The sequence below is a fragment of the Sorex araneus genome, chromosome 3 (assembly GCF_027595985.1).
Source record: "Sorex araneus isolate mSorAra2 chromosome 3, mSorAra2.pri, whole genome shotgun sequence".
In the NCBI taxonomy this organism is placed as follows: domain Eukaryota; kingdom Metazoa; phylum Chordata; class Mammalia; order Eulipotyphla; family Soricidae; genus Sorex; species Sorex araneus.
In genome coordinates, this window is record NC_073304.1 from 174,070,262 (window position 1) to 174,092,108 (window position 21,847).

The window sequence follows — 21,847 nt, forward strand, 5'->3', positions numbered from 1 at the left end:
CTACCTTTCAGGTACGTTGAATTGAATATCTGTAAGAACAAAAAGACATCAAAGTTAAGGCCAAGACACCAAATAATTAGTATCGGCTTATAATAAGCCAAAAAACCCAAAAAACTACAAACCAAGAAATGATATATAAGGAAAATAATCAGCAGGTAATTTATAGAAGAGGAAACCCAGACCTTAGTGGTGAAATGGAAAGGTGCACAAATGCAGTGACTGTTCAGTAGAGATTGAGAAGACTGATGGTGGGAGGTAAGGCTGGGGTGATCAGCTCGTTCTGCCCTGCACGGCCCCCTGGGCACTGCTAGGCGCAGCCTTGGTGGCAACCAGAATCACCAGCCCTTCACCTCAAAGGTTCCTTATAATAATAAAGACCTATTCAGACTGAAGAGATAGTACAGAGGGTAAAGTGCTTGCCTTACATGCAGCTGACCTGTGTTGGATTCCTGGCATCCCATTTAGTCCCCTGAGCACCACCGGGAGTAATTACTGAGTTCAGAGTCAGGAGTAACCCCTGAGTACCACTGGGTGTGCCTCTCTCCAACCCCCCAACGAAGACCAATTACACAAGTGTTGACAAGGCTCAAAGAAACTAGAACTCTCATAAACCACTGGCAGGAGTATGTTGTACAGCCATGTTTTAGCTCATTTGTCAGTGTTGAAGTAACTTCAAAATGAACATGACTTCTGATAATAGTTATTCTAGTTCTAGATGTATACTGTAGAGAAACTCCTGCCCATGTGTGGAAGGAGCTGTGCGTATGCATAAGAATGTTTATGGCATTGTTTAGAACAGAAGAAGAGGAAACAGCTACATTTTTTTTCTTTTTGGGTCACACCCAGCGATGCTCAGGGGTTACTCCTGGCTTTGCACTCAGGAATTGCTCATGGCAGTGCTTGGGGGACCATATGGGATGCCGGGGATCGAACCCGGGTTGGCTGCATGCAAGACAAATGCCCTACCAGCTGTGCTATCGCCCCCAGCTACATTTTCTTTTTTTTCTTAATGTTATTGAATCACCGTGAGATAGTTACAGGTTCCCCACCACCAATATCCCGGGTATACCCCCCTTTTCCACCCTTCCCCTACCTCCATGGCAGACTATTTTCCCCCTACTCTCTCTCTACTTTTGGGCATTATGGCTTGCAACACAGACACTGAGAGGTCATCATGTTTGGCCCATTATCTACTTTCGGCATGCATCTCCCATCCCAACTGGTTCCTCCAGCCATCATTTTCTTAGTGATCCCTTCTCTGTTCCATCTGCCTTCTCCCCTCCACTCATGAAGCAGGCTTCCAGCTATGGGGCAATCCTCCTGGCCCTTGTATCTACTGTCCTTGGGTGTCAGCCTCATGCGATGTTATTTTATACTCCACAAATGAGTGCAGTATTCTATGTCTGTCCCTCTCTTTCTGACTCATTTCACTTAGAAACAGCTACATTTTCATCAACCGGAGAAAGAGTATTTTATGACAGCTCCACTACAGTAGCCTTTGTGTTTGACTATTTGTGCCACACCCAATAGTGCTCAGGGTCTTAATCCTCTTGACTCTGTGCTCAGGGACCACTCCAGGTAGTGTTAAGGGACCATGTGTGTTATGGGGATCTAATCTGGATCAGCCATGGCAAAGCAAGCACTTGAACCCCTGTACTAACTTTTATGATCCTACAGAAGAATGCTTAATCGTAGTTCTTATGAAGTGGAACAAAATTTATCAATAAATCACAAAATAAGAGTCATGAACAAAGTGGTTTGCAACAACAACGACACAATTCTATAATATGGCACTGAATTATTGTTGGATAATTGAAAAGCTAGTTATAAATTAGGAAGCCTATAAAGACTAAAGACATGTTTGTAGATGCAGACATGTAGTAAATGAGCACCAATTACTAGTTACTATAGTAAAATTACTATAATTACTAATTACTATATTACTAATACTATACTACTATATTACCAACATATTACTATATTAATAATTCTGTTACTAATTATTATAGTAAAACGAGCACTGATTACTAATGTTCATTGAAAGCATATTATATGAAACAAAGGCACAAAATGAGATTAGGGGATATTTTAGAGGAATATCACTTATAGGTATACTTTACATCTGAAATAAATAGGACATGTGGTTCAAATAATGGATAGTGGTGTTATATTGTCTTGTGTACTTTCCGAATAATCCAAGTCTATCACAATAAAATAAAAGGCATATGAAGTCTTTGTAAGGTAGAGAGTCAATAGTATAGCAATAATAAGTAATATGATAGTATTTTCTTAACGATGACTATTGTAGAAGAGGACTTCCCCACCCCCCAGCCCCCTCAAATAAGATTCCCCTCCAGATCTCCTGGATCTGCTTCTAGACCCCATATTTGCAGAATGCAGATGGCGGATAGCACGCTTGAAGACAGACAGAGCTCACACACACACATTGGTTTCCATTAAACTGAGATTTTACTCAAAGACAAGCTTGTCAGTCACAGAGCCCAGGTTACCCGGCGCCCTTGGACTTGTGGCTGGTGTTCAGTCTGGTCAGTTGAGGGCCTGTGGACGATACTACGCGGGATCTTCTGCTCTGGTGTGCTTATCTCCTTGACTTCCACTTCTTTTGGTTTGTGTTCGGAGCATACGTGGATGGCGTTCAGGCAGAGAGGGCCACTGGAGTACATCAGGAGAGAGAGGATTCCTGGGGAGAGAGAAGCCGGGGGAGGCGGTGAAGGAGTCTGAGAGAACTGCAGACCTTTCCCTCTGCAGTGGTGGGGAGTCTCTGACCGGAAGCCCTGGGTGTCCCTTGCACCTGCCGGCATCCACACAGGAGAGGAACTTTGTAGTGGAAGGAACTGGCAGTAGTACATGCCGAATAACTCAAGTGCTGGGTAGCTCCACAGAGATTTTGCAAGAGGGCGTGCTCCTGAGCTCAGGAGCACAACCCCACATGGCGGCTTCAACTGGTAGGAGTGGGTGGGTGGTCGTTCAGCCAGGATACCCCACCCTGTTCTTAAGGGCCACACGTAGTGGTTCTCAGGGTTTCCTCCTGGAAGTGTTTGGGCGATCTTGCAGTGCAGGACCTCCCGCACACAACGCCCGAGCTCAGCACACTGGGTTATCTTTCTGGCCCTGAGTTTGGGCTTTTGCGGTGGAGAGGCCCGGAAGACTGGAGGGGGAAGCCAGGAGCTGCTCCCAGGGACAAGCACATCCTCCACAGCCCTGTCTCCCACTGCTCCTTGCAGGGACTGTCTTGAAGACCCTGGCCCTGGGACCGTGAACCCTTTAGCACATGGGCTCAGGCCTGTTCCCGTCCTTTCACACTCCACGCTCTTGGGAGGAGGCGCCATGGAGACTCACCTGAGGTGATGAGCATGATCACATTCAGGTAGTTGATGAAAGTTATCCAGGTCAAGTTGTAATTAGAGTACCTGTAGTGGCCTTGCTTTATATTGTAGTGGTACGCCAGGAGTGCGATGAGCAAGAACATACCTGAAGTCCAGACAGAAGGAGAGAACAGGACCTGCTGACGAGCTTTGGCTCGTAGATGCCTGTCCCGCCCAGGATCTGTACCACAGCTCCTTTTCCTCAACTCGGTCTCAGATCAGTAGAGCTGGTAAAGCTGCATGTCTGAGGCTAAGGCCGAGGAAGGGCTGAGTTGGCCAGCAACTTCGGCCTGGACCTCTAGGCTAAGGAAGTAGACAGACAGGCTTGTTTCGGGGGGCCCAGGCAGTTACCTGTGAGGAAACTGAAGGCAATAGAGGTGAAGCAGGAATATTCATTCTGAGGTATCATATGAGTGAACCCCAAGCCCAGGAAGAAGTTGTGGAAGAAGGTGAGGCTGAGGATGGCGGCCATCATGATCCTGATGTTTTCGGTGTTATCTGGTGGGAAGCAGAGGCCAGGGTGCAGAGAGACAGCTTGCTTTGGGGAGGCTCATTTCTGTCTGAGGACCACAAATGTCTGGGTAAAATTGGGGAAGGGGTGGGAGATTGGATTAAATAATTAAGGGCCCAGGAGCCCTAAATGAGTGGGGAAAAAAAGAATCTAAAGATGCATTTCTTCAATTTAGGGCCCTGAAGCCCTCCTTTCCTTAAATTCTTTAAGTTAGGGGCCAAAGATCTAGCTTAGTGGGAGCATGCCTGCCTTGTACCTGTGACGCCCAGGATTTATTGCTGCTGTTTTAGGGTCATACCTGGTGATGCTCAGGTTGGACTCCTGGCTCTGCATGCAGTGATTACTCCCTGCGGACTCAAGGGACCACATGGGGTGTGAGGGATCGAACTTGGGTTGGCTGCATGCAAGGCTTTAAATGCCCTCCCTGCTGTGGTACCTCTCCAGCCCCTGAAGGCCCTAGACATTATCCTTAGGGCTATGGAGCTAGAAAAACCCTCCTCGCCCGCTGTATTCCTGCAGTTGGTGGTGTGGCCCATTTCCCCCTTTGTGGGTGACCTTGCTCTGACTCCCTCACACCCCAGACCTGCTGTGGCCAAAGGCTCCCTGAGTGCTCAGTTTTGAGTCTGTGACCTTTGTTTTTTTTTTTTTTTTTTTTTTTGCTTTTTGGGTCACACCTGGCGATGCACAGGGGTAACTCCTTGGTCATGCACTCAGAAATCACTCCTGGCGGTTCTCAGGGGACCATATGGGATGTTAGGAATTGAACCTGGGTCGACTGCATGCAAGGCAAATGCCTTACCTGCTGTGCTCCAGCCCTGAGTTGTGACCTTCTAAGTCTTTCCCTAAAACAAGCACACAGAGAAAATGTTTTTTTCTTTTTGGGTCACACTTGGCGTTGCACAGGGGTTACTCCTGGCTCATGCACTCAGAAATTACTCCTGGCGATGCTCGGTAGACCCCATATGGGATACTGGGAATTGAACCCAGATTGGCCGCATGCAAGGCAAACGCCCTACCCACTCCAGCCCCACACAGAGAGGTTTTGTACTCTGCCAGGAGAGGGTGTGGGAGGGTGGTGGTGGGGGTGGGGGGATGCAATGGGGGCCCTAAGAGAAGACCTGCCTGAGAATTCACGGGTCAGCAGGAGAGAGGAGAGGCACCCCCCGCCCTCCCAAGCCATCTCTTTCCATCTCAGGTTTCTGACCTCCTTGCCACAGATCATTGCCGCTTTTCCAGGGACTGTGACTGATTGGCGTATTCTCTGTCTTCAGGTGAACCCAGTCTTCCACGACAATTCCTATTGTCAGAAAGCTTAAGACCCAGGAGGAGAAAAACAAGTTGATGGCGTGGATGTTTCTGCATTGTTGTTGGTTTCCCATCACTGAGGAGGGCCGGCTTGCCGAGCACATCCCGAGCTCTCTCTTTCCCCCTCTGACTCAGTGAGTCACTCCCTTCTCCGACGGACTCGGTGGCGGTGGCCGAATCTGAGGTCACCCTAGGAACCGAGATCAGACCCACTCGCCATGGCGCATAGGCAGAGGACAACCTGCTTGCAGGTCTGCCAACTGTCATGGAATCCATGACCTTTGACCCCAGGAGCTAGTGGGGGCACTTCCATGTCCTGGAAGTCTTTGATGCCAGGTGGGGATCAGGGAAGAGCAGGAGTCAAGCTCGGGGACGTGAGCAGTCAGCAGCCAGAGTGCTAGTATGGGATGAGCACATGGAATTCGGGGTGTGAGGAGAAAATTGGGTCCTCATGGGAGATCCTCACAAAGCTCAGGTGGGCAGCATCTAAGGAGGAGCCTTGGAACCCAGAGCACTGGTCTGCTACACCCAACCAACACGGGCCTCAGGCACCATTATTTCTTCCAGAATCACCTTTGTAAGTTGGCTTGAGGTATATATTCACTTGAAAATCTTTTGAGTGTATTTTGCTTTAACCCCACACTTTTCCTTTATACATTACATTTTTTTTGCATCATTCTGTGGAATTTCTTAAGATAATTAAATCTTTTTAATATGCTAATATTTAAGGCAGAGAGTATCCCTCCCACCCCCCAGTCCCATGCCCCCACCCCACCGCGCCTCTGTAGCGGGGCATTCCAATTTGACATCTTTTTTTTTGGGGGTTCCTTTGTGGTTCCAAATAAGGGTATTGAGTGGTCATCCTGTTCAGTCTCTAGTCTACTTTCAGCACGCATCTCCCTTCCCGCGCAGGATCCCCAATCACATATTACTTGGTGTTCCCCTCTCTATCTGGGATGACTTTCCCCCAGCGTGTGAGGCCAGCTTTCAAGCTATGGAGCCAACCTCCTGGTATTATATACTACTATTCTTGGGTATTAGTCTCCTACTCTGTTGTTCTATATTCCACAGATGAGTGCAATCTTTCTATGTCTATCCCTCTCTTTCTGGCTCATTTCCCAGTGGGAGCTTCTTACTGAAGAAGACCAGTTCTCAGTTTCTGGTGTCTTTGGACATTTGTTATTCCCCTACTATATTTCTTTATAAAGTCACATTGATTCACTATTCCTCCCTCCTGCCAGGCTCTGATAACGAAAAAGTATCACTTGTATCACTTGTCATCCCCTTACTCATTGATTTCTCGAGGGGACGCCAGTAACGTCTCCACTCATCCCTGTCGCCTGCTAGTGTGGCCCAATGGTATCTGCTCGCTCCAGGAACAGGAAGAGCCTCAAACCGTTCGTTCAGGATTTTGACGAAGAAGTCTGACCATCTCATAGGTGGGCGGCCAGGTGTTCTTTTTACGTCCCGTGGAATCCAGTCGGTAATGGCTCTAGTCCAGTGGTCATCTCCAAATCGCATTACATGTCCATCTGATTTTCGACGCCTTGGCAAAGGAGGCAGTGTCCCTGATCCTCGATCGTCGATGGAGGTCGAACTCAGGATTCCTTCTCTCACTTGAGTGAAACGTGATACTCCAAGCATAGCTCTTTCTATTCCTCTTTAGGAGACCCGAATATCGTTCTCATCCTGCTTTCTTAGGGCCCGGGTTTCTGAGGCATATGGTAGTGCAGGAAGAATGGTGGAGTCAAAAATATGTGTCCGGGGGCGGAGGATCTTCATCCTTTTAATATGAAAAAGTAACAAAAAAGTAAGCTATTAAAAAAAAAGAGAAGCCAGGGATAGGACTCAATGATAGAGCTGCCACTGGATGGCCTGAATTCTGTGCCCAACCCTGCATCACCCCAGCATTGCTCTATTGTACCTCTGGGCCAGCCATTGCCAGGAGCCACCCCAGATGCTCCGATTTTATTTTATTTTTTTTATTTTTTTTAATTTTTTTTTAAATTTTATTAGTTTATTTTTAATTAGAGAGTCATCGTGAGGGTACAGTTACAGATCCATACATCTTTATGCTCATGCTTCCCCCATACAAAGTTCAATAACCCATCCCTTCACCAGTGCCCATTCTCCACCACCCGTAAACCCAACATCCCTCCCCCCCTCCCCAGACCCGTCTCCCCCCACCCCACCCTGCCACTATGGCAGGGAATTCCCTTTTGTTCTCTCTCTCTCTGATTAGGTGTTGTGGTTTGCAAAAGAGGTGTTGAGTGGCCATTGTGTTCAGTCTCTAGTCTGTATTCCGCCCGCCTCACCCTTCCCCCACATGACCTCCAACCACATTTTGCTTGGTGGTCCCTTCCCTGAGTTACCCAGAATGAGAGACCAGCCTCCAAGCCATGGAAACAATCTCCTGGTACTTATTTCTACTATTCTTGGGCGTTAGTCTTATAGTCTATTATTCTATATTCCACAGATGAGTGCAATCTATTTATGTCTGTCTCTCTCTTTCTGACTCATTTCACTTAGCATGATACTTTCCATGTTGATCCACTTATATGCAAACATCATGACCTCATTTTTTCTAACAGATGCTCCCGATTTTAAATGGTTCATTTAAATTTAAAAAGTACTGATTTCAAAAGTATTAAAACAGCGTTGTAATCTTTTTTTTTTTTAAGAGTAGCTACTTTGTTTTATTTATTTATTTGCTTTTTGGGTCACATCCAGCAATGCTCAGGGGTTACTACTGGCTCTCCACTCAGGAATTACTTCTGGCTGTGCTTGGAGGACCATATGGGATGCCAGGGATTGAACCTGTGCAGCCACATGCAAGACAAATGCCCTACCCACTGTACTATCACTCCAGCCCAGAGTTTTGTAATCTTGAGAAACTTAGTGAAGTGGACCAAGTTTAGTAAAAAAAAGAAAAAAAATCAGTATCAAATCAGGGGAATTCAAAACCCCATTTTAAGGATGAAAGTTGTAAGGAAAATTTCCCCAAACAGTTCCCAACCCTAGTGAGTTCTATAAAATGAATCATGCGATAAATTTCCCAGACCATGGTTCTGATTCTTTAGGAATAATCCTGATATCAAAGCTTACCAAGGCAGCATGAAAAGAAAACTTTAAAAACTGACATCACTCACAAATGTAGGTGTGAAATTCTTAAAGTTGCACCAAAGAACCTCAACAATAGCACAGAGAATTTTATCCAAGAATATGAGAGTATTTGTATGAAAGAATTTATTTTATATACTTGATCTAATTAGAACATTCCAGTGATTTCAAGAAAATGAAGTGAAATACCCCACAAACCATAAAGAATATTTAGTAATCTAATAATAAAGTGAACAAAACAAAGAGAAAAGCTACATGTACAGTTAAAATAAAAAACAGATGCATACTGTCACAATTGTATAATATTTTTATGGATTTATGGCTAATTCCACATAGGTAAAATATACACAAATTATTTTATTTTTTGAGGGGTCATTCCTGGCAGTGCTCAGGGCTTACTCCTGGCAGGCTAAGGGGACCAAATGGGGTGCTGGGGATCGAACCCTGTTGGTCACGTGCAAGGCAAATGCCCTACCTACTCCAGCCCCCATAAATTATTTTAAGCAAATGAAGTAAAAAAAAGTGCTGAATTGACAGCACTTTCAATAGATTCAAGTGATCACTTTTGTAGCAAGTCAACACACACCCCATACATCATGTGATGAAATATTACAAACCAACCACAAATGGGTAAGTCACATTGTAGAGTTTGGAAATCATTTTAAGATTCAAAAATATTGACACAAGAAAATTCCAGACTACATATCTAAATGGTGGAAAGTAAATGAATTAACAAAAATTAGAATACAATCTAAGTGATGTAGAATTTTGAAGTAGGAGAGATCTTTCTAAAAGAAGAAATAACAATGAAATATTTTTTCAAAGAGAAAATGGTCTTGGGGGCTGGCGCAATAGCACAGCGGCTAGGGTGTTTGCTTTGCAAGCGGCTGACCCGGGTTCAATTCTCAGCATCCCATATGGTCCCCTGAACACTGCCAGGAGTAATTCCTGAGCGCAGACCCAGGAGGTAACCCCTGTGCATTGCCGGGTGTGACCCAAAAAGAAAAAAAAATTAGGATACAATCTAAATGATGTAGAATTTTGAAATGGGAAAGATCTTTCTAAAAGAAGAAATAACAATGGAAAAAATTTTCAAAAAAAAAGTGGTCGTGGGGGCTGGAGCAATAGCACAGCGGGTAGGGCGTTTGCCTTGCATGCGGCCAACCAGCGTTCGATTCCCAACATCCCATATGGTCCCCTAAGCACTGCCAAGAGTAGTTCCTGAGTGCAGAACCAGGAGGTAACCCCTGTGCATTGCTGGGTGTGACCCAGAAAGCAAAAAAAAAAAAAACCCACAGAACAAAAACAAAAAACAAAAAAAGTGGTTTTAACACACCCAAGAACACTAAAATTCGTAACATATTAACACATAGATATGCTTAAATGTATGTCTGCTGATGGTATATTTGCATATACAGATGAATATATACATATAAATGTGCTGCTCTACATAGAAACTTTTGTTTAAAAATAATGACTCACAAATGATGACTCACACACACACAAATAAAAGATAAAAAACACACAGTGAATGTGAACTAAAAACAGGACACCAGGATCACTATGAAAAGTCATAGAAGAATTTTTTTTTTTGCTTTTTGGGTCACACTCAGCGATGCTTAGGGGTTACTCCTGGCTTTGCACTCAGGAATTACTCTTGGCAGTGCTTGGGGAACCATATGGGATGCCGGGGATCGAACCTGGGTTGGCCGCGTGCAAGGCAAACGCCCTACCCGCTGTGCTATCGCTCCGGCCCCCATAGAACAATTTTTAAGAGAGGATTATTGTCAATAGTTAAAATACACTAAAATTAGATTTTTAGAAAATTTAACTGAAATGGGTTAACTGAAATGGGTTAAAATGAATAGTTTGGAGGTTAGATTGTGGTTATTTTAGATACCTCATAATATCTCAGAATAATTTTTCTAATATTACTATGCAATGATCATTCAGCAAATTTACACGCTTTTGAGGATTTTGTGCCAGATATAATTTTACTTAACTACTGTGCATATGAATTGTCATAGGTACCAAAGTCCTTTACATCCTTAACAAGAATAATTGAGGTGCTGGTTGGAAGTAGTTGACTTGAACTCTCTTGCCTGATACCAAATACATCCGATCTTCCCACGGATGTATTTCTTGATTTAAAATCTTTGATCTGCATAATAACTTAGGCTGTAGGGGGCTGTGGCATACAGGTAGGAAAACAGAACTTTGGAGGTAAATAGTGCTAACTGTTTGAATTCCTGGGTGGGGGTATGGTACAGAGACGCTCCCAACTAAAGGGAGAGCTGTTAATTTATCCTTTGGGGATGGCTCTTTTGCGTTGCCCTTCTGTGTCTGGTCCTGGGCATGGTCCCTGCAGACATCTGACTTGGAGAGTGTTTGCCTGCCCCAAACCGTTGTTTTCCTCTGGCTCTGTCTGTAATCCCTTTGCACTAAAACTAGCTTCCTCCTATTCCCCCCATTCCTCCCAGGGGCTCCTGGAAGGTTTTGCTGTCGTAAATATGTTGACCCGAATGTATATATCTTCAGACTGTTGTGGAGTCTTGAAGGGGACATTCCTGGTAAGTAAACCAAAATCTGTTTCATGCATTTCTTAGGGTTTTCCTCACTTGCTTGGGTTGTTTGACCGTGAACTGACCCACAGGATGCATGTGGTGGAGAGCTGGGACTGGGCTGGACTAGTTCTAGCTAGACTCCATGCTCAACTCTGCAGCTCTGCTCTGTCTGGGGGACTCTGGTAGGGCCCAAGATCTTTCTTTCTGGGGGGTGCCTGCACTTCTGGGATGAGGAATCAGAGTAATGGTTAGATTATGGCTTTTCGTTTTTCAATTTTTAAGTTTTTGGTTTTGAGGTCACACCCAGTGATGCTCAGGGGTGACTCCTGGCTCTGCATTCAGGAATTAGTTCTAGCACTGTTTCAGGGACCCTATGAGATGCCGAGGATCAAGCTCATGTTGGCTTCCTACAAGGCAAACACTCTACCTGCTGTACTATCGCTCTGGTCCCTCTGACTTTTTTTTTTAAACATACACCTTCATTTCAATAGAGATAGAGTAATTAAATAATAAGTTTAAATATATGTCATACTAATAACCTAGGGAAATTTGCAGTTTTCCTCTAGCCCATTGAGCTATCTCCATTGGAATGGTCAAGTGCCACAACCAAGCTGTGTGACTGTCTGATTCTCTCACACCCTGCCCCAAGCTCTATAGTTGGAGCATATATTCTTAGGAGGTGTGGCATTGTGCCCATAAAATATTCATAGCCTTATAAAGCCTACGTTTATCCCAATAAAATGAATGAGTAATTGTTAGTTACTCGGAAAAGTTAACAGGAATAAATCTGCGGCTTTTCTAAGAGAGGATAGATAGGATAGGATAGAGAGGATAGATAGGATAGGATAGAGGTGATAGGAAATTGGAACTATTCACCTGACGTTATCTGGAGCTGAGGTCACTATTTGCCCTTGAAGTGCTTTTCCAGTATGTTCTCTTGCCATCATTTCTGTTTCAAGCAGACATGGTGACCCTACCAAGGTTTTGCTTCCTTTTCACATCTCCACATATATTTCTTAATCTGTTCTTCCCATCCTACCCTATTTCTGATGGGTAAGCTATGATTTGCCATTCAAGATACAGCAGGCATTAATCTCACATGTTCTCTGGTGCTTTTCTAGGCATTAGGCCGACATCATTCTCTCTGCAATTTATTTTTCTTGGGGTCACACCCAGCAATGCTCGGGGGTTACTCCTGGCCCTGCACTCAGGAATTTCTCCTGGCGGTGCTTGGGGGACCATATGGAATGCCAGAGATTGAACCCAGGTTGGCTGCGTGCAAGGCAAACACCCTACCCTTTTACTATCACTCTGGGCTCCTACAATTTAACCTAAACCAACCCTCCAAGATGTTTTAATTTTAATTTTGCGATGAAAAAAAAAAACCTCAGAGAAGGCATCATTTGCCCACATTGTACAGATTGGGTTCAGAACAACTAAGCAATTCATATCACATGTTGACTTTGCATGTGTGCCAAGGCCCAGGGGTGTGTGGGACTGCTGGGCCCACCCATGCTGGCCTCAGCACCAGTGCCCTTTTCTATCATGTTAGTACCAGTTACAGTTGTTGGGCACCTCCTGTGGTTCTTGAGTCTACCAAGGGAGACCCTGAGAGAAAAGGCCAGCCAGGCCCTAAGGTCTCCTGTCTCCTCAGTCTTCTAAGCAGGACCCCACTGCTACCCCGACCTCCATAGCCCTCTCTCTCTTTTAGAGACCCCTATCCCATTTAAGTTTATCCTTAATTTACAAAGCAGTTCTTGCCTCCTCTTTTCACCTAAAATAATGTGCCAGCAAGCAGAACTTTTCCACAACATTATTTTTCTTTCTTTCTTTTTTCCCCCTTTATTGGGGGGGGGGTCACACCCAGTGATACTGAGGGGTTAATCCTGGCTCTGCGCTTAAGAATCACTCCTGGCGGTACTCGGGGAACCATATGGGATGCTGGGGATCAAACCCAGGTCGACTGATGCAGGGCAAAAGCCCTCCCTGCTGTGCTATTGCTCCAGCCCTGACATTATTTTCCTAAGTGACAGTGCTCTCCGCTGGGCTAACTCAGCTCTGAAGGGCATTGGTGCCTAGTTCTGAGCTCCCAAGGAGCCATGCGCCACTTTCTCTCCTGGTAAGTGAGGTAGGAGAGACTTTGCCTGGCGTGGAGAGAAGGAAAGCTGGTTGGTTTCCGAGAGGCTTGTGGAGCCGTGACGAGTGTGTCCACTTCCCCAGCAGGTTCACACCAGGCAGATGAACCCGGTGAATACTTCACAGGTCACTGGCTTTGTCCTCCTTGGGCTGTCTCAGGTATGGGAGCTTCGGCTGCTCTTCTTTGTTCTCTTCTCCATTGTCTATCTTATGACGGTCACGGGAAATCTCCTCATCGTGGCCATTGTCGCATCTGAGCCACGCCTGCACACCACCATGTACTTCCTCCTGGGCAACCTCTCCTTCCTGGACTTCTGCTACTCCACCATCACGGCACCTCGGATGCTGGCGGACTTGCTGTCGGGCAGCCCCATCATTTCCTTTGGGGGCTGTCTCACCCAGCTCTTCTTCTTCCACTTCATTGGTGGCATCAAGATCTTCCTGCTGACCGTCATGGCGTATGACCGCTACGTGGCCATCTCCCAGCCCCTGCGCTACATGCTTATCATGAACCGGACCGTCTGTGGGATCCTCATGGCAGCCTCCTGGGTTGGGGGGTTCATCCACTCCATCGTGCAGATTGGACTTACAGTCCACTTGCCCTTCTGTGGACCAGACAAGCTGGACAATTTCTACTGCGACGTGCCCCAGCTGATCAAGTTGGCCTGCACGGACACCTTCGCCCTGGAGCTCCTGATGGTGTCCAACAACGGCCTGGTGACACTCATGTGCTTCCTGGTGCTGCTGGGCTCCTACACGGCCCTTCTGCTCATGCTCCGTAGCCACTCGTGGGAAGCCCGCAGCAAGGCCCTCTCCACCTGTGCCTCCCACCTGGCCGTGGTCACCATCATCTTCGTGCCTTGCATCTACATCTATGCACGGCCTTTTCGGACTTTCCCTATGGACAAGGCTGTGTCTGTGCTCTACACGATGGTCACGCCCATGCTGAACCCGGCCATCTACACCCTGCGGAACAAGGATGTGATCATGGCCATGAAGAGGCTGTGGAGGAGGCAGAAGGACACGCTCACATCCCTGGAGCACTGAGCAGCGGCTGCCGTGGGCACAGGAGGTGTCGTGAGAGGGCAACAGGAGAGGTGCTGCCGGATGCCTACCTCTGTCAGGAGACCTGAGCGGCTGCTCTGCTGTTCTTGACCTCTGCACGGTTCTGGTGTCCCGAACTAGAAACGGAAATGAACTTGAACTTGAACTTTACCGAAGTGCTGGTGAGGCACTTGGAGCATGAGTCAGACTCAAAGAGGGGAGAGGCTTAGGGGAGGAGCCAAGAGATGGGGTTAGAGCAAACCCGAGGTATTTAGAGTGGCTGCTGGGGTGGGAAGAGGGTTTTGGAATCAGAGTCTAAAGATGAGTCTCCTTGTCTTTCCTCATGCCCCGAACTTGTCCCGGGACCACATGTTGATGTAAAGTCAGCTGTGCAGATACAGCAAAGCCTCTTTATTTTTTTTTTGATAACCCATAAGATTTTCTTCACAAGTATTAACCTGCTGAATAGTAGGGAGGATAGCTAAAGTTTAGGGGTGCCGAAGTATGCTTTGTTTCCTGTATATAGTCTCTCATTTTTGAGATGAGGTCATACCTGGCAGTGCTCGGGGATCACTAATGGCTCTGCACTTAGGAATCACTCCTGGTGGTGCTCAGGGAACCATATGGGATGCTGGGGATCTAACCCAGGTCAATCGCAGGTAAGGCAAATGCCCTTGCTGCTGTACTATTGCGCCGGCCCCTTCAAACAGTCTCTTTACGTGGGTTAATGGTCATTGTTTTCAGACAACAGCACGCCCTTCAGAGGTCCGAGGTCTCCCCTACAGTGGGCTGTGGCACGGAGAAGCAGCAGCTGAGGGCTCCGGGGCACTGCTCACTGCCGCATGGTTGACTCCAGCTGTGTTCTGCCCGGGGGACTGGGCACATGAGTGAGTCTGCCCCTAAGTGTCTCTGAGGGCCTACCCCCTGGGTCAAAGGCTTGGCGTGTAGACCACCTGGCATATTGTCTGGAGTGTAGACCACCCTGTGGCATCCCTTTCATATTCTCCCTGACCAGCTTCTTCACCTCACAGAGATTCATCATGTCAGCCCCAGCGCTGTCTGCCCCTCCTGAGAGCAGACGCTCTTGGGTTCATCCCTATTCCGAGGAAACTGAGGAGCTAGGAAGGCCGCCTCAGCTCACCCTCTGCCTCTGTCCTGTCCTCTTGGGCGTTACTGTGGCCAGTGGTTCCAGGACACCCCAGAGGGCAGCTTGTTGGTGAGGCACCCAGGAGGAGCAGGGAGAGGCCCCCATCCACCAAGGCCCTCCCTCTGTCTCCCTGCTCTCGGGGGTGTCGTGGGCCTCTGCCTCCTGCTCCTTTATTTCTGCTTGTGGTTTCTCCCTTCTCCCTCTCTGACAAGAGTGTTCCTCAGGTGACATTCTGTGTTCAGGCCTAGACTCGGGTGTGAGAAAGGAGCATAGAGGGAAGCTAGAAATTTCTTTCTCTTACCTACCAGATTTCATGCTGGTGATGCTCAAGAGGTCAGAGGCTCAAAATACAAAATTCTTATCTGATTTCAATGTGTGCTTATGATTCTTGCAGTAAAACCTTTGGAATATAAAGCTTAATCAATGCATGTTTTAAGGAGAACATTTAATGATTTATTGGTTTTTTTTCCCCTTTTTGGGTCACACCCAATGATGCTCAAAGGTTGCTCCTGACTTTGCACTCAGGAATTACTCCTGGCAGTGCCCAGGGGACCATATGGGATGCTGGGGATTGAGCCCAGGGTTAGCCGCATGCAAGGCAAATGCTCTCCCCGTTGTACTATTGCTCCGGCCCACAACTTATTGTTTGCAGTTGTTTCTTCTGTGTGACCGAATGGTTCTTGTGAGCTGTGAAGTCAGTGTGTGTGAGCAGAAGAGCACAAGGTCTTGTACGAGAAGAGAGGCGCCCAGGAGAGAGTGACTTTCTGAACCAGGACTCATGTCACCCCTGTGGGTATTGGGATTCAAAGAGGCTGAGACATCCAGTGAGGTTGAGGCTGGTGGAAAAGGTGAGATGTTCAGGTAGCAGCCTGCCTGGCTGCTGTCCTTTGAGAAACAGTGCTGTGGTCACTTGGTGGACAGCAAAATAGGGAGAGCAGTGAGCAAACGATCGTCACTTTCTTCATATTGTTCCTCAAGAATCCTTACTTCCTCACAGTGATCATTGAGAGGGATTCAGGTGATCCAGTGGGAACTGGTGTCAGCTGGAAATTAGAACAAGTGATTGACCTGGAAGTGTTAAACCTATTTCCAGGTCATCTATTCTATGTGAATTCGAAGTCAGTGATTTCAGGATCTTCTTTTTCTCAACTGGCTGGCCTGAAACAGGTGGTTACTCATCTTTCCCATGCTGGCCAGGGTATCCCTGGCATATGCCAACTTATACTCATTGTTGGGTTAAAACTTGCAGTGGGGCCCCTGGATCTCCTGAGTACTGCTTGAGAGGCCCCCAATAAACCAAAACAAATACAAAACAAATAAGATCTGATCACGCTCTTGTTTCATCCCCCTGGCGATGTCATTTTATTGACTAAGGAAGAGTGAGCCACACAGCCTGCATTGGTTAGCCCAGCCCCTCATTCCTCTCCTTCCTGTGCCACCTGCTTACACGGGCATTCTCATCCTGAAGTCTGTATGCACTCCTTGCTGCCTCTAGAATGTTCTCCTTATTCACCCTTACCTCTCACCCCAGCTACAGTTTCAGTGCTACAGTCATATTCTGAGAATTGTATTTACTGATCTTTAATAAAAGAGAGTCTTGTCTGTACATTCAACTCTTCTTTCAAGAGCATTTATCCCAAATCCCAACCACATGACTTACATACTTAGGTGGTACTTTGGTTTCTTTTGTTGGCCATGCCAGCTATAGCAGTTCCTCAGATGAGACCTATGGTAGCTCATGCCAGCCAGTGCCAGTCAGTGCCAACTTCTCAGTCCATACCAATCTTTGGTAACTGAAAACCCATCATAATCAATGCAATCTCTGGTGGCCAGTGCCAGTCAATACCCACCCATTCCAGCTCATGCCAGTTGAGGTAACCCATGCCAGCATTGCCATTTCAGTTCACATATACATATGCCTTTTGATACCAGTTTGTGCCAGTGTGATAGATAATGCAAATTAATACAAATACAAACTAATCCAGTGCCATCTTGTGTTGGTCTGTGTGAACCTGTGCCACTGGGTGCCAACCAGTATCACTACCAATCCGTACAAACAATACCAGTCTGTATCAGTCTATGTCAACAGATACCAGCTGATGGCAAACTGTTAGTTGGTGCCAACTTGTTCCAGTGCTAGCCCAAGCTAGCCTGTATTAGCCCATAGCAATTTATGCTACATTTCAGCCTGTGCCAGTATGCACCAACCTATGAAAATCACTGCCATCATTTGCCAACTATTCTAGTCTATGCCAACCCAAGCCAGCTTAGGAAAACTTGTGCCAGTCTGCCACCCAGTACCAACTTATAGCAACCCATACCAATCCATGCCAGTTGGTGCCAATCTCTGCATGTTTATCCTAACCTGTCAGTGTCAGTTTATGCCAGTCAATTCCAACCCATACCAGCTTATGCTTAGCCAGCCCTTGCTGTCCTGGGTTAGTCAGCAAAAACCTACAGCAGGCAGTGCCACTCCATGCCAGGAAACACTAGAGCATGCTAGTCCATGACAACACATGCCAACTAGTGCCAGTGCATGCTGGGGGATGCCAGTCAGTGATAGTCAGTTCTAGTAAGTGCCAATCAATGCCAGTTGCTATAACTCATGCAAGTTGATACCAACTCATGGGTCATGTCAGTCACTACCAAGCCATGTTAGTCTGTCAACCTGTATCAGCTGATGCCATTCCATGCCAATGGTGCTATCATATGCCATCTGACTCCAGTATCCAGCTGATTTTCATCAGTTTCAACATGAAGCAAGCCTGTATCAACCAGTGCCAGTCTTTGCCAAATTGTACCAGCTTGTACCAACCAAACCACACCAACATGTGTCAATGTTAGCCCTGCCAGCTGGTGCCAGTTAACATGGGCACATGTCAGTCAGTTCCAACCCATACCAACCAGTGCCAGTCTATACTATTCTAGTTCATATGAGTTGATGGCAGCCTGTTCCAGTCAATGCCAACCCCTGTCAGTGCTCATTTATGCTATCCTTGCCAGCCCATGCTAGAGATAGCCCATACAAGTCCATGCAAGTCATGACAACCCATGCCAGTCATTGCCAGCGAATGCCAACCTGTGCTTGTCAATTCCAGCTCATGCCGGTCCATGTCAATACATACCAGCTTATACCAGTCTGTGTTCACGTGAGTCAGTGCAGCACCAGACTATGCCAATCAATACCAAACTGCTGATCAGTGCAAGGTAATGCCAGCTCATGTGAGACTGCATCATCTTGTGCCAGTCAGTACTAGTCTACACCGGATCTGTGCTATCCTTTGCCACCCATGTCAGTCAATGCCCTCCTGTGCGGTGCATGAAATCTCAAGCTACTCGGTTTCAATTCATGTCACCAGTGCTGGCGTGTGTCAGCATGTGCCAAATTGGTGCCAAACTACCTGTCAGTGCCAGCCAACATGTGCCACTTAGTGCCAGTCCATGCCAATCTGTGCCAGCCTGTTAAATCTATGCCAGCCTCAGCTTGTACCAATTTTTGCCAGCTGTTGTCTGTCCATGTCTTGTGGGGTTTGGAATATTCTGCATTTGACTGAGCCAATGGCAATGACATTTGCCTCTCCAGTGCAATTTTTTCTCCTTCATTTATGAAGCTGCACTGGACAAGTACATTTCTATTTGGAGGTATATCTGGCAATGCAAAATAAAATGTGCACTCCTGTCCCTTCCCTCTTCTCCCCTCTCCCCACCTTCCTGTTGCTCCACCTGATTGTGTTCAGGGCTTACTTCTGGCTCTGTGCTCAGGAATCCCTTCTGGCTATGCTTGGGGGACCACATGCTATGCCAGGGATTGAACCCAGGTTAGTTGTGTGCAAGGAAAGTGCCCTACTTGCTGTATTATCTTGTTAGTCAGTTTACAGTTCTATGAATGTTTTTACTCTGTGTTCGTTTGCCATAACATCATAATTTATGCAGAGACCTAAGCTAGTATTGTTTAGAACTTTGGGGTCCTTACAATATCTTTTGCATATGCATTACCTGGAAATAGTAGCACTATTAATGAAAATATTTAGAGCCCATTTTTGACTATTTTAATGCCTCCCAAAGGAGAAGACACCTCGAGGCTCCAGTCCATCCTGCTGGCATCAATGTTAATCCATTTAAGTCTGCACTTTATTTTAAAATTTTACTTAAAATAAGTCTTAAATGGCTCTTAATGGTCTCTCATGGTGACTTCACCTTGAATTTTGCTTTTGAGTGCTTCCTGTATTGACCCAGATCTATCTCTAAACCCAAGTCTTCACTATAGTCCCTAAGAGGGATATTGGAACCTTTCTGCTAGCTGGGTGGGGGGGCTTTCTCAGTGGGAGTTGTTATCAGTAGGGGATATTCTTTCTCTGAGCTCAGTTACTTTGCTCTAGATTGCACTTAGGTGGACTAATGAGTTCAAATACGGCCTTTACCTACCTTACGTGATGTTCTTAGTCCACACTCAGGTGTACTGAGGAAAACATTGACACTACTTGTGCCTTTGCTTAGGGGACAAGAATTATTTAATCCAGTATAGTCCAAGGAAAGATGGAGGATTGGAATTCCCAGTCCCCCTTTTTTATATAAGACAAATATTTATTGAGTACCTACTATGTCTGGCAGGTATTAGTTACCATGTTGCAGAAGGGCAGGGGAGAAAAGAGGGAAGGAGAGAGAGAGGGGGAGAGAGAGAGGACTTCAGGAAACAGGCAAAATTCTACACTAGTTCAGAATTTAGATGTTCATGTATGTGGGTGCATGACTCAGTGTATCTATGTTGTGTGAAGAGAAACAAATGAATAGGTTATGACATAGGAAGGTTCACCTGATTTGCTATTTGGCAACAAACCAGGGTGAGTGCCAACCAGTGAACTTTCTATAAATCAATGTTGTTATATTTGAGACCATAAGTGCCTCAGGGCAAATGATTCCTTTTTGCTTTAATGTCTGTTCTCTGGGGAAAACAGAGGGTAAACATGTCTAATTTCACAGCTCTAATCAGGCGCCAGGATTTCCCAGTTCATAAAACCCCTTGGGCCAGCCTAGCAAACGGGTCTTTTAGCACTGGCAGAAGCTAGTTCTTCTGTGCAAGGCTGGAGAGGAACATGCTGGGCCACTACCAGAAATCATACTCTGTCACTCATGACTTCCTGGAACCTGGGGCACTAAGCTTTGAGTTCTGACTCAGTCCAGATCTCACGCAAACCTCACGCACATCAGGAAGAGTCCTCTTTGTTTGGGACAACTCACCTCTAAAACTGCCACTTGGTGAGCGGGGGCCAAGGTGAAGACTCACACAATCCATCATTGAACTAATTGCAGAAGGGTGAGTGTGGAATACTTGTGTCTTCTTTCCTTCTTCCAGAACTCATCTGTGAGAGCCAAGGACTCCTTGAAATGCCTCATCTCCTCTCTACGGACATGGCCATTAGTCATTGCCCATTGCTGGCCTTTTGGACCATCCACACAGAAGAGGAACTGAGATGCTGGTAGAGTCAGGGGCGGTCGTGGGGCTCTTGAACTTGATTTTGACAGAACTTGCTCTTTAGTGTCCTGATAAATACCTGTAAAAGCTTCCTCAGGCTTTTATTTAGCAGAGCAAGGCTGGGCTAAATTTCCTTCTCATTGAGTAACTCAGTCTCACTGTTAGAGCCGGGCACTCATTGGAGCGTTAACCTCTTGTCTTTTCTCAACAGATAAATCCTAGAGTAGAATGGCCTCAGCAAATGACTCCTCAGTGACTGAGTTTATCCTCCTGGGTCTTACACAACAGCCAGAACTGCAGCTGCCTCTCTTCTTCATTTTCTTAGGAATCTATGTGGTGACGATGGTGGGGAATCTGGGCTTAGTTGTCCTCATTGGGCTCAACCCCCACCTGCACACCCCCATGTACTATTTCCTCTTCAACCTTTCCTTGATTGACCTCTGCTACTCCTCAGTCATAACTCCCAAAATGCTGGTTAGTTTCCTAACAGTAAACTCCATCCCGTACGGCGAGTGCATGGCTCAGCTCTTTTTTTTCTGCTTCTTTGTTATCGATGAGTGCTATCTCTTGACATCCATGGCTTATGACCGGTACGTGGCCATCTGCAAGCCGCTGCTTTATAGGGTTACCATGTCCAGTCAGGTCTGTCTCATGCTGATGGCAGGTACGTATATAATGGGCTTTCTGGGTGCCATGGCCCACACAGTGTCCATGCTAAGAGTCTACTTCTGTGATGGCAACATCATCAACCACTACATGTGTGACATCCCTCCTCTCCTTCGTCTCTCCTGTACCAGCACGCATGTCAATGAGCTGGTAGTCTTCATTGTGGTGGGCATCAATATCATAGTGCCCAGTATCACCATCTCTCTGTCTTACACTTTGATCCTCTCCAACATCCTCCACATCCGTTCTACGGAGGGCAGATCCAAAGCCTTTAGTACCTGCAGCTCCCATATAATTGCAGTCTTTCTTTTTTTTGGATCATCTGCGTTCATGTACCTTAAGCCTTCTCCAGCTGGGTCTGTTGGTCAAGAGAAAATAGCCACAGTTTTTTATACCATTGTGGGGCCAATGCTGAATCCCTTCATCTATAGCTTGAGGAACAAGGATGTCCAAATGGCATTGAGTAGGACTTTGAAGAAAAGGGTGTTCTCCTAA

The 21,847-nt window shown here is 46.4% G+C and overlaps 3 protein-coding genes across 3 annotated transcripts; 2 read left to right on the top strand and 1 right to left on the bottom strand.

Annotated features, from left to right (window-relative positions):
- TMEM225 (transmembrane protein 225) lies at positions 1-5,306 on the bottom strand. The gene is made up of 4 exons (XM_004605102.3): positions 5,102-5,306; positions 3,738-3,884; positions 3,361-3,492; positions 1-29 (listed from the first exon to the last, which is right to left on the bottom strand). The coding sequence occupies exons 1-4, from the start codon at positions 5,304-5,306 to the stop codon at positions 1-3; spliced, it is 513 nt and encodes a 170-aa protein (XP_004605159.3).
- Positions 5,307-13,124: 7,818 nt separating this feature from the next.
- Positions 13,125-14,069, top strand: LOC101556782 (olfactory receptor 4D5). The gene has a single exon (XM_004604765.2). It carries the CDS (start codon positions 13,125-13,127, stop codon positions 14,067-14,069), a length of 945 nt encoding a protein of 314 aa, XP_004604822.1.
- Positions 14,070-20,914: 6,845 nt separating this feature from the next.
- On the top strand, positions 20,915-21,847 carry LOC101557049 (olfactory receptor 145-like). Its single transcript, XM_004604766.2, has one exon. It carries the CDS (start codon positions 20,915-20,917, stop codon positions 21,845-21,847), a length of 933 nt encoding a protein of 310 aa, XP_004604823.1.

Bases quoted from the DNA above. Each gene is read 5' to 3' on its own strand.
- TMEM225 (XM_004605102.3), bottom strand. From the start codon at position 5,306: ATGTGCTCGGCAAGCCGGCCCTCCTCAGTGATGGGAAACCAACAACAA. The intron at 3,885-5,101 runs GTCAGAAACCTG...GCTTCCCACCAG, and splicing joins CAATGATCTGTGGCAAGGAG to ATAACACCGAAAACATCAGG. The intron at 3,493-3,737 runs GTAACTGCCTGG...TCTGGACTTCAG, and splicing joins TGCCTTCAGTTTCCTCACAG to GTATGTTCTTGCTCATCGCA.
- LOC101556782 (XM_004604765.2), top strand. From the start codon at position 13,125: ATGAACCCGGTGAATACTTCACAGGTCACTGGCTTTGTCCTCCTTGGG.
- LOC101557049 (XM_004604766.2), top strand. From the start codon at position 20,915: ATGGCCTCAGCAAATGACTCCTCAGTGACTGAGTTTATCCTCCTGGGT.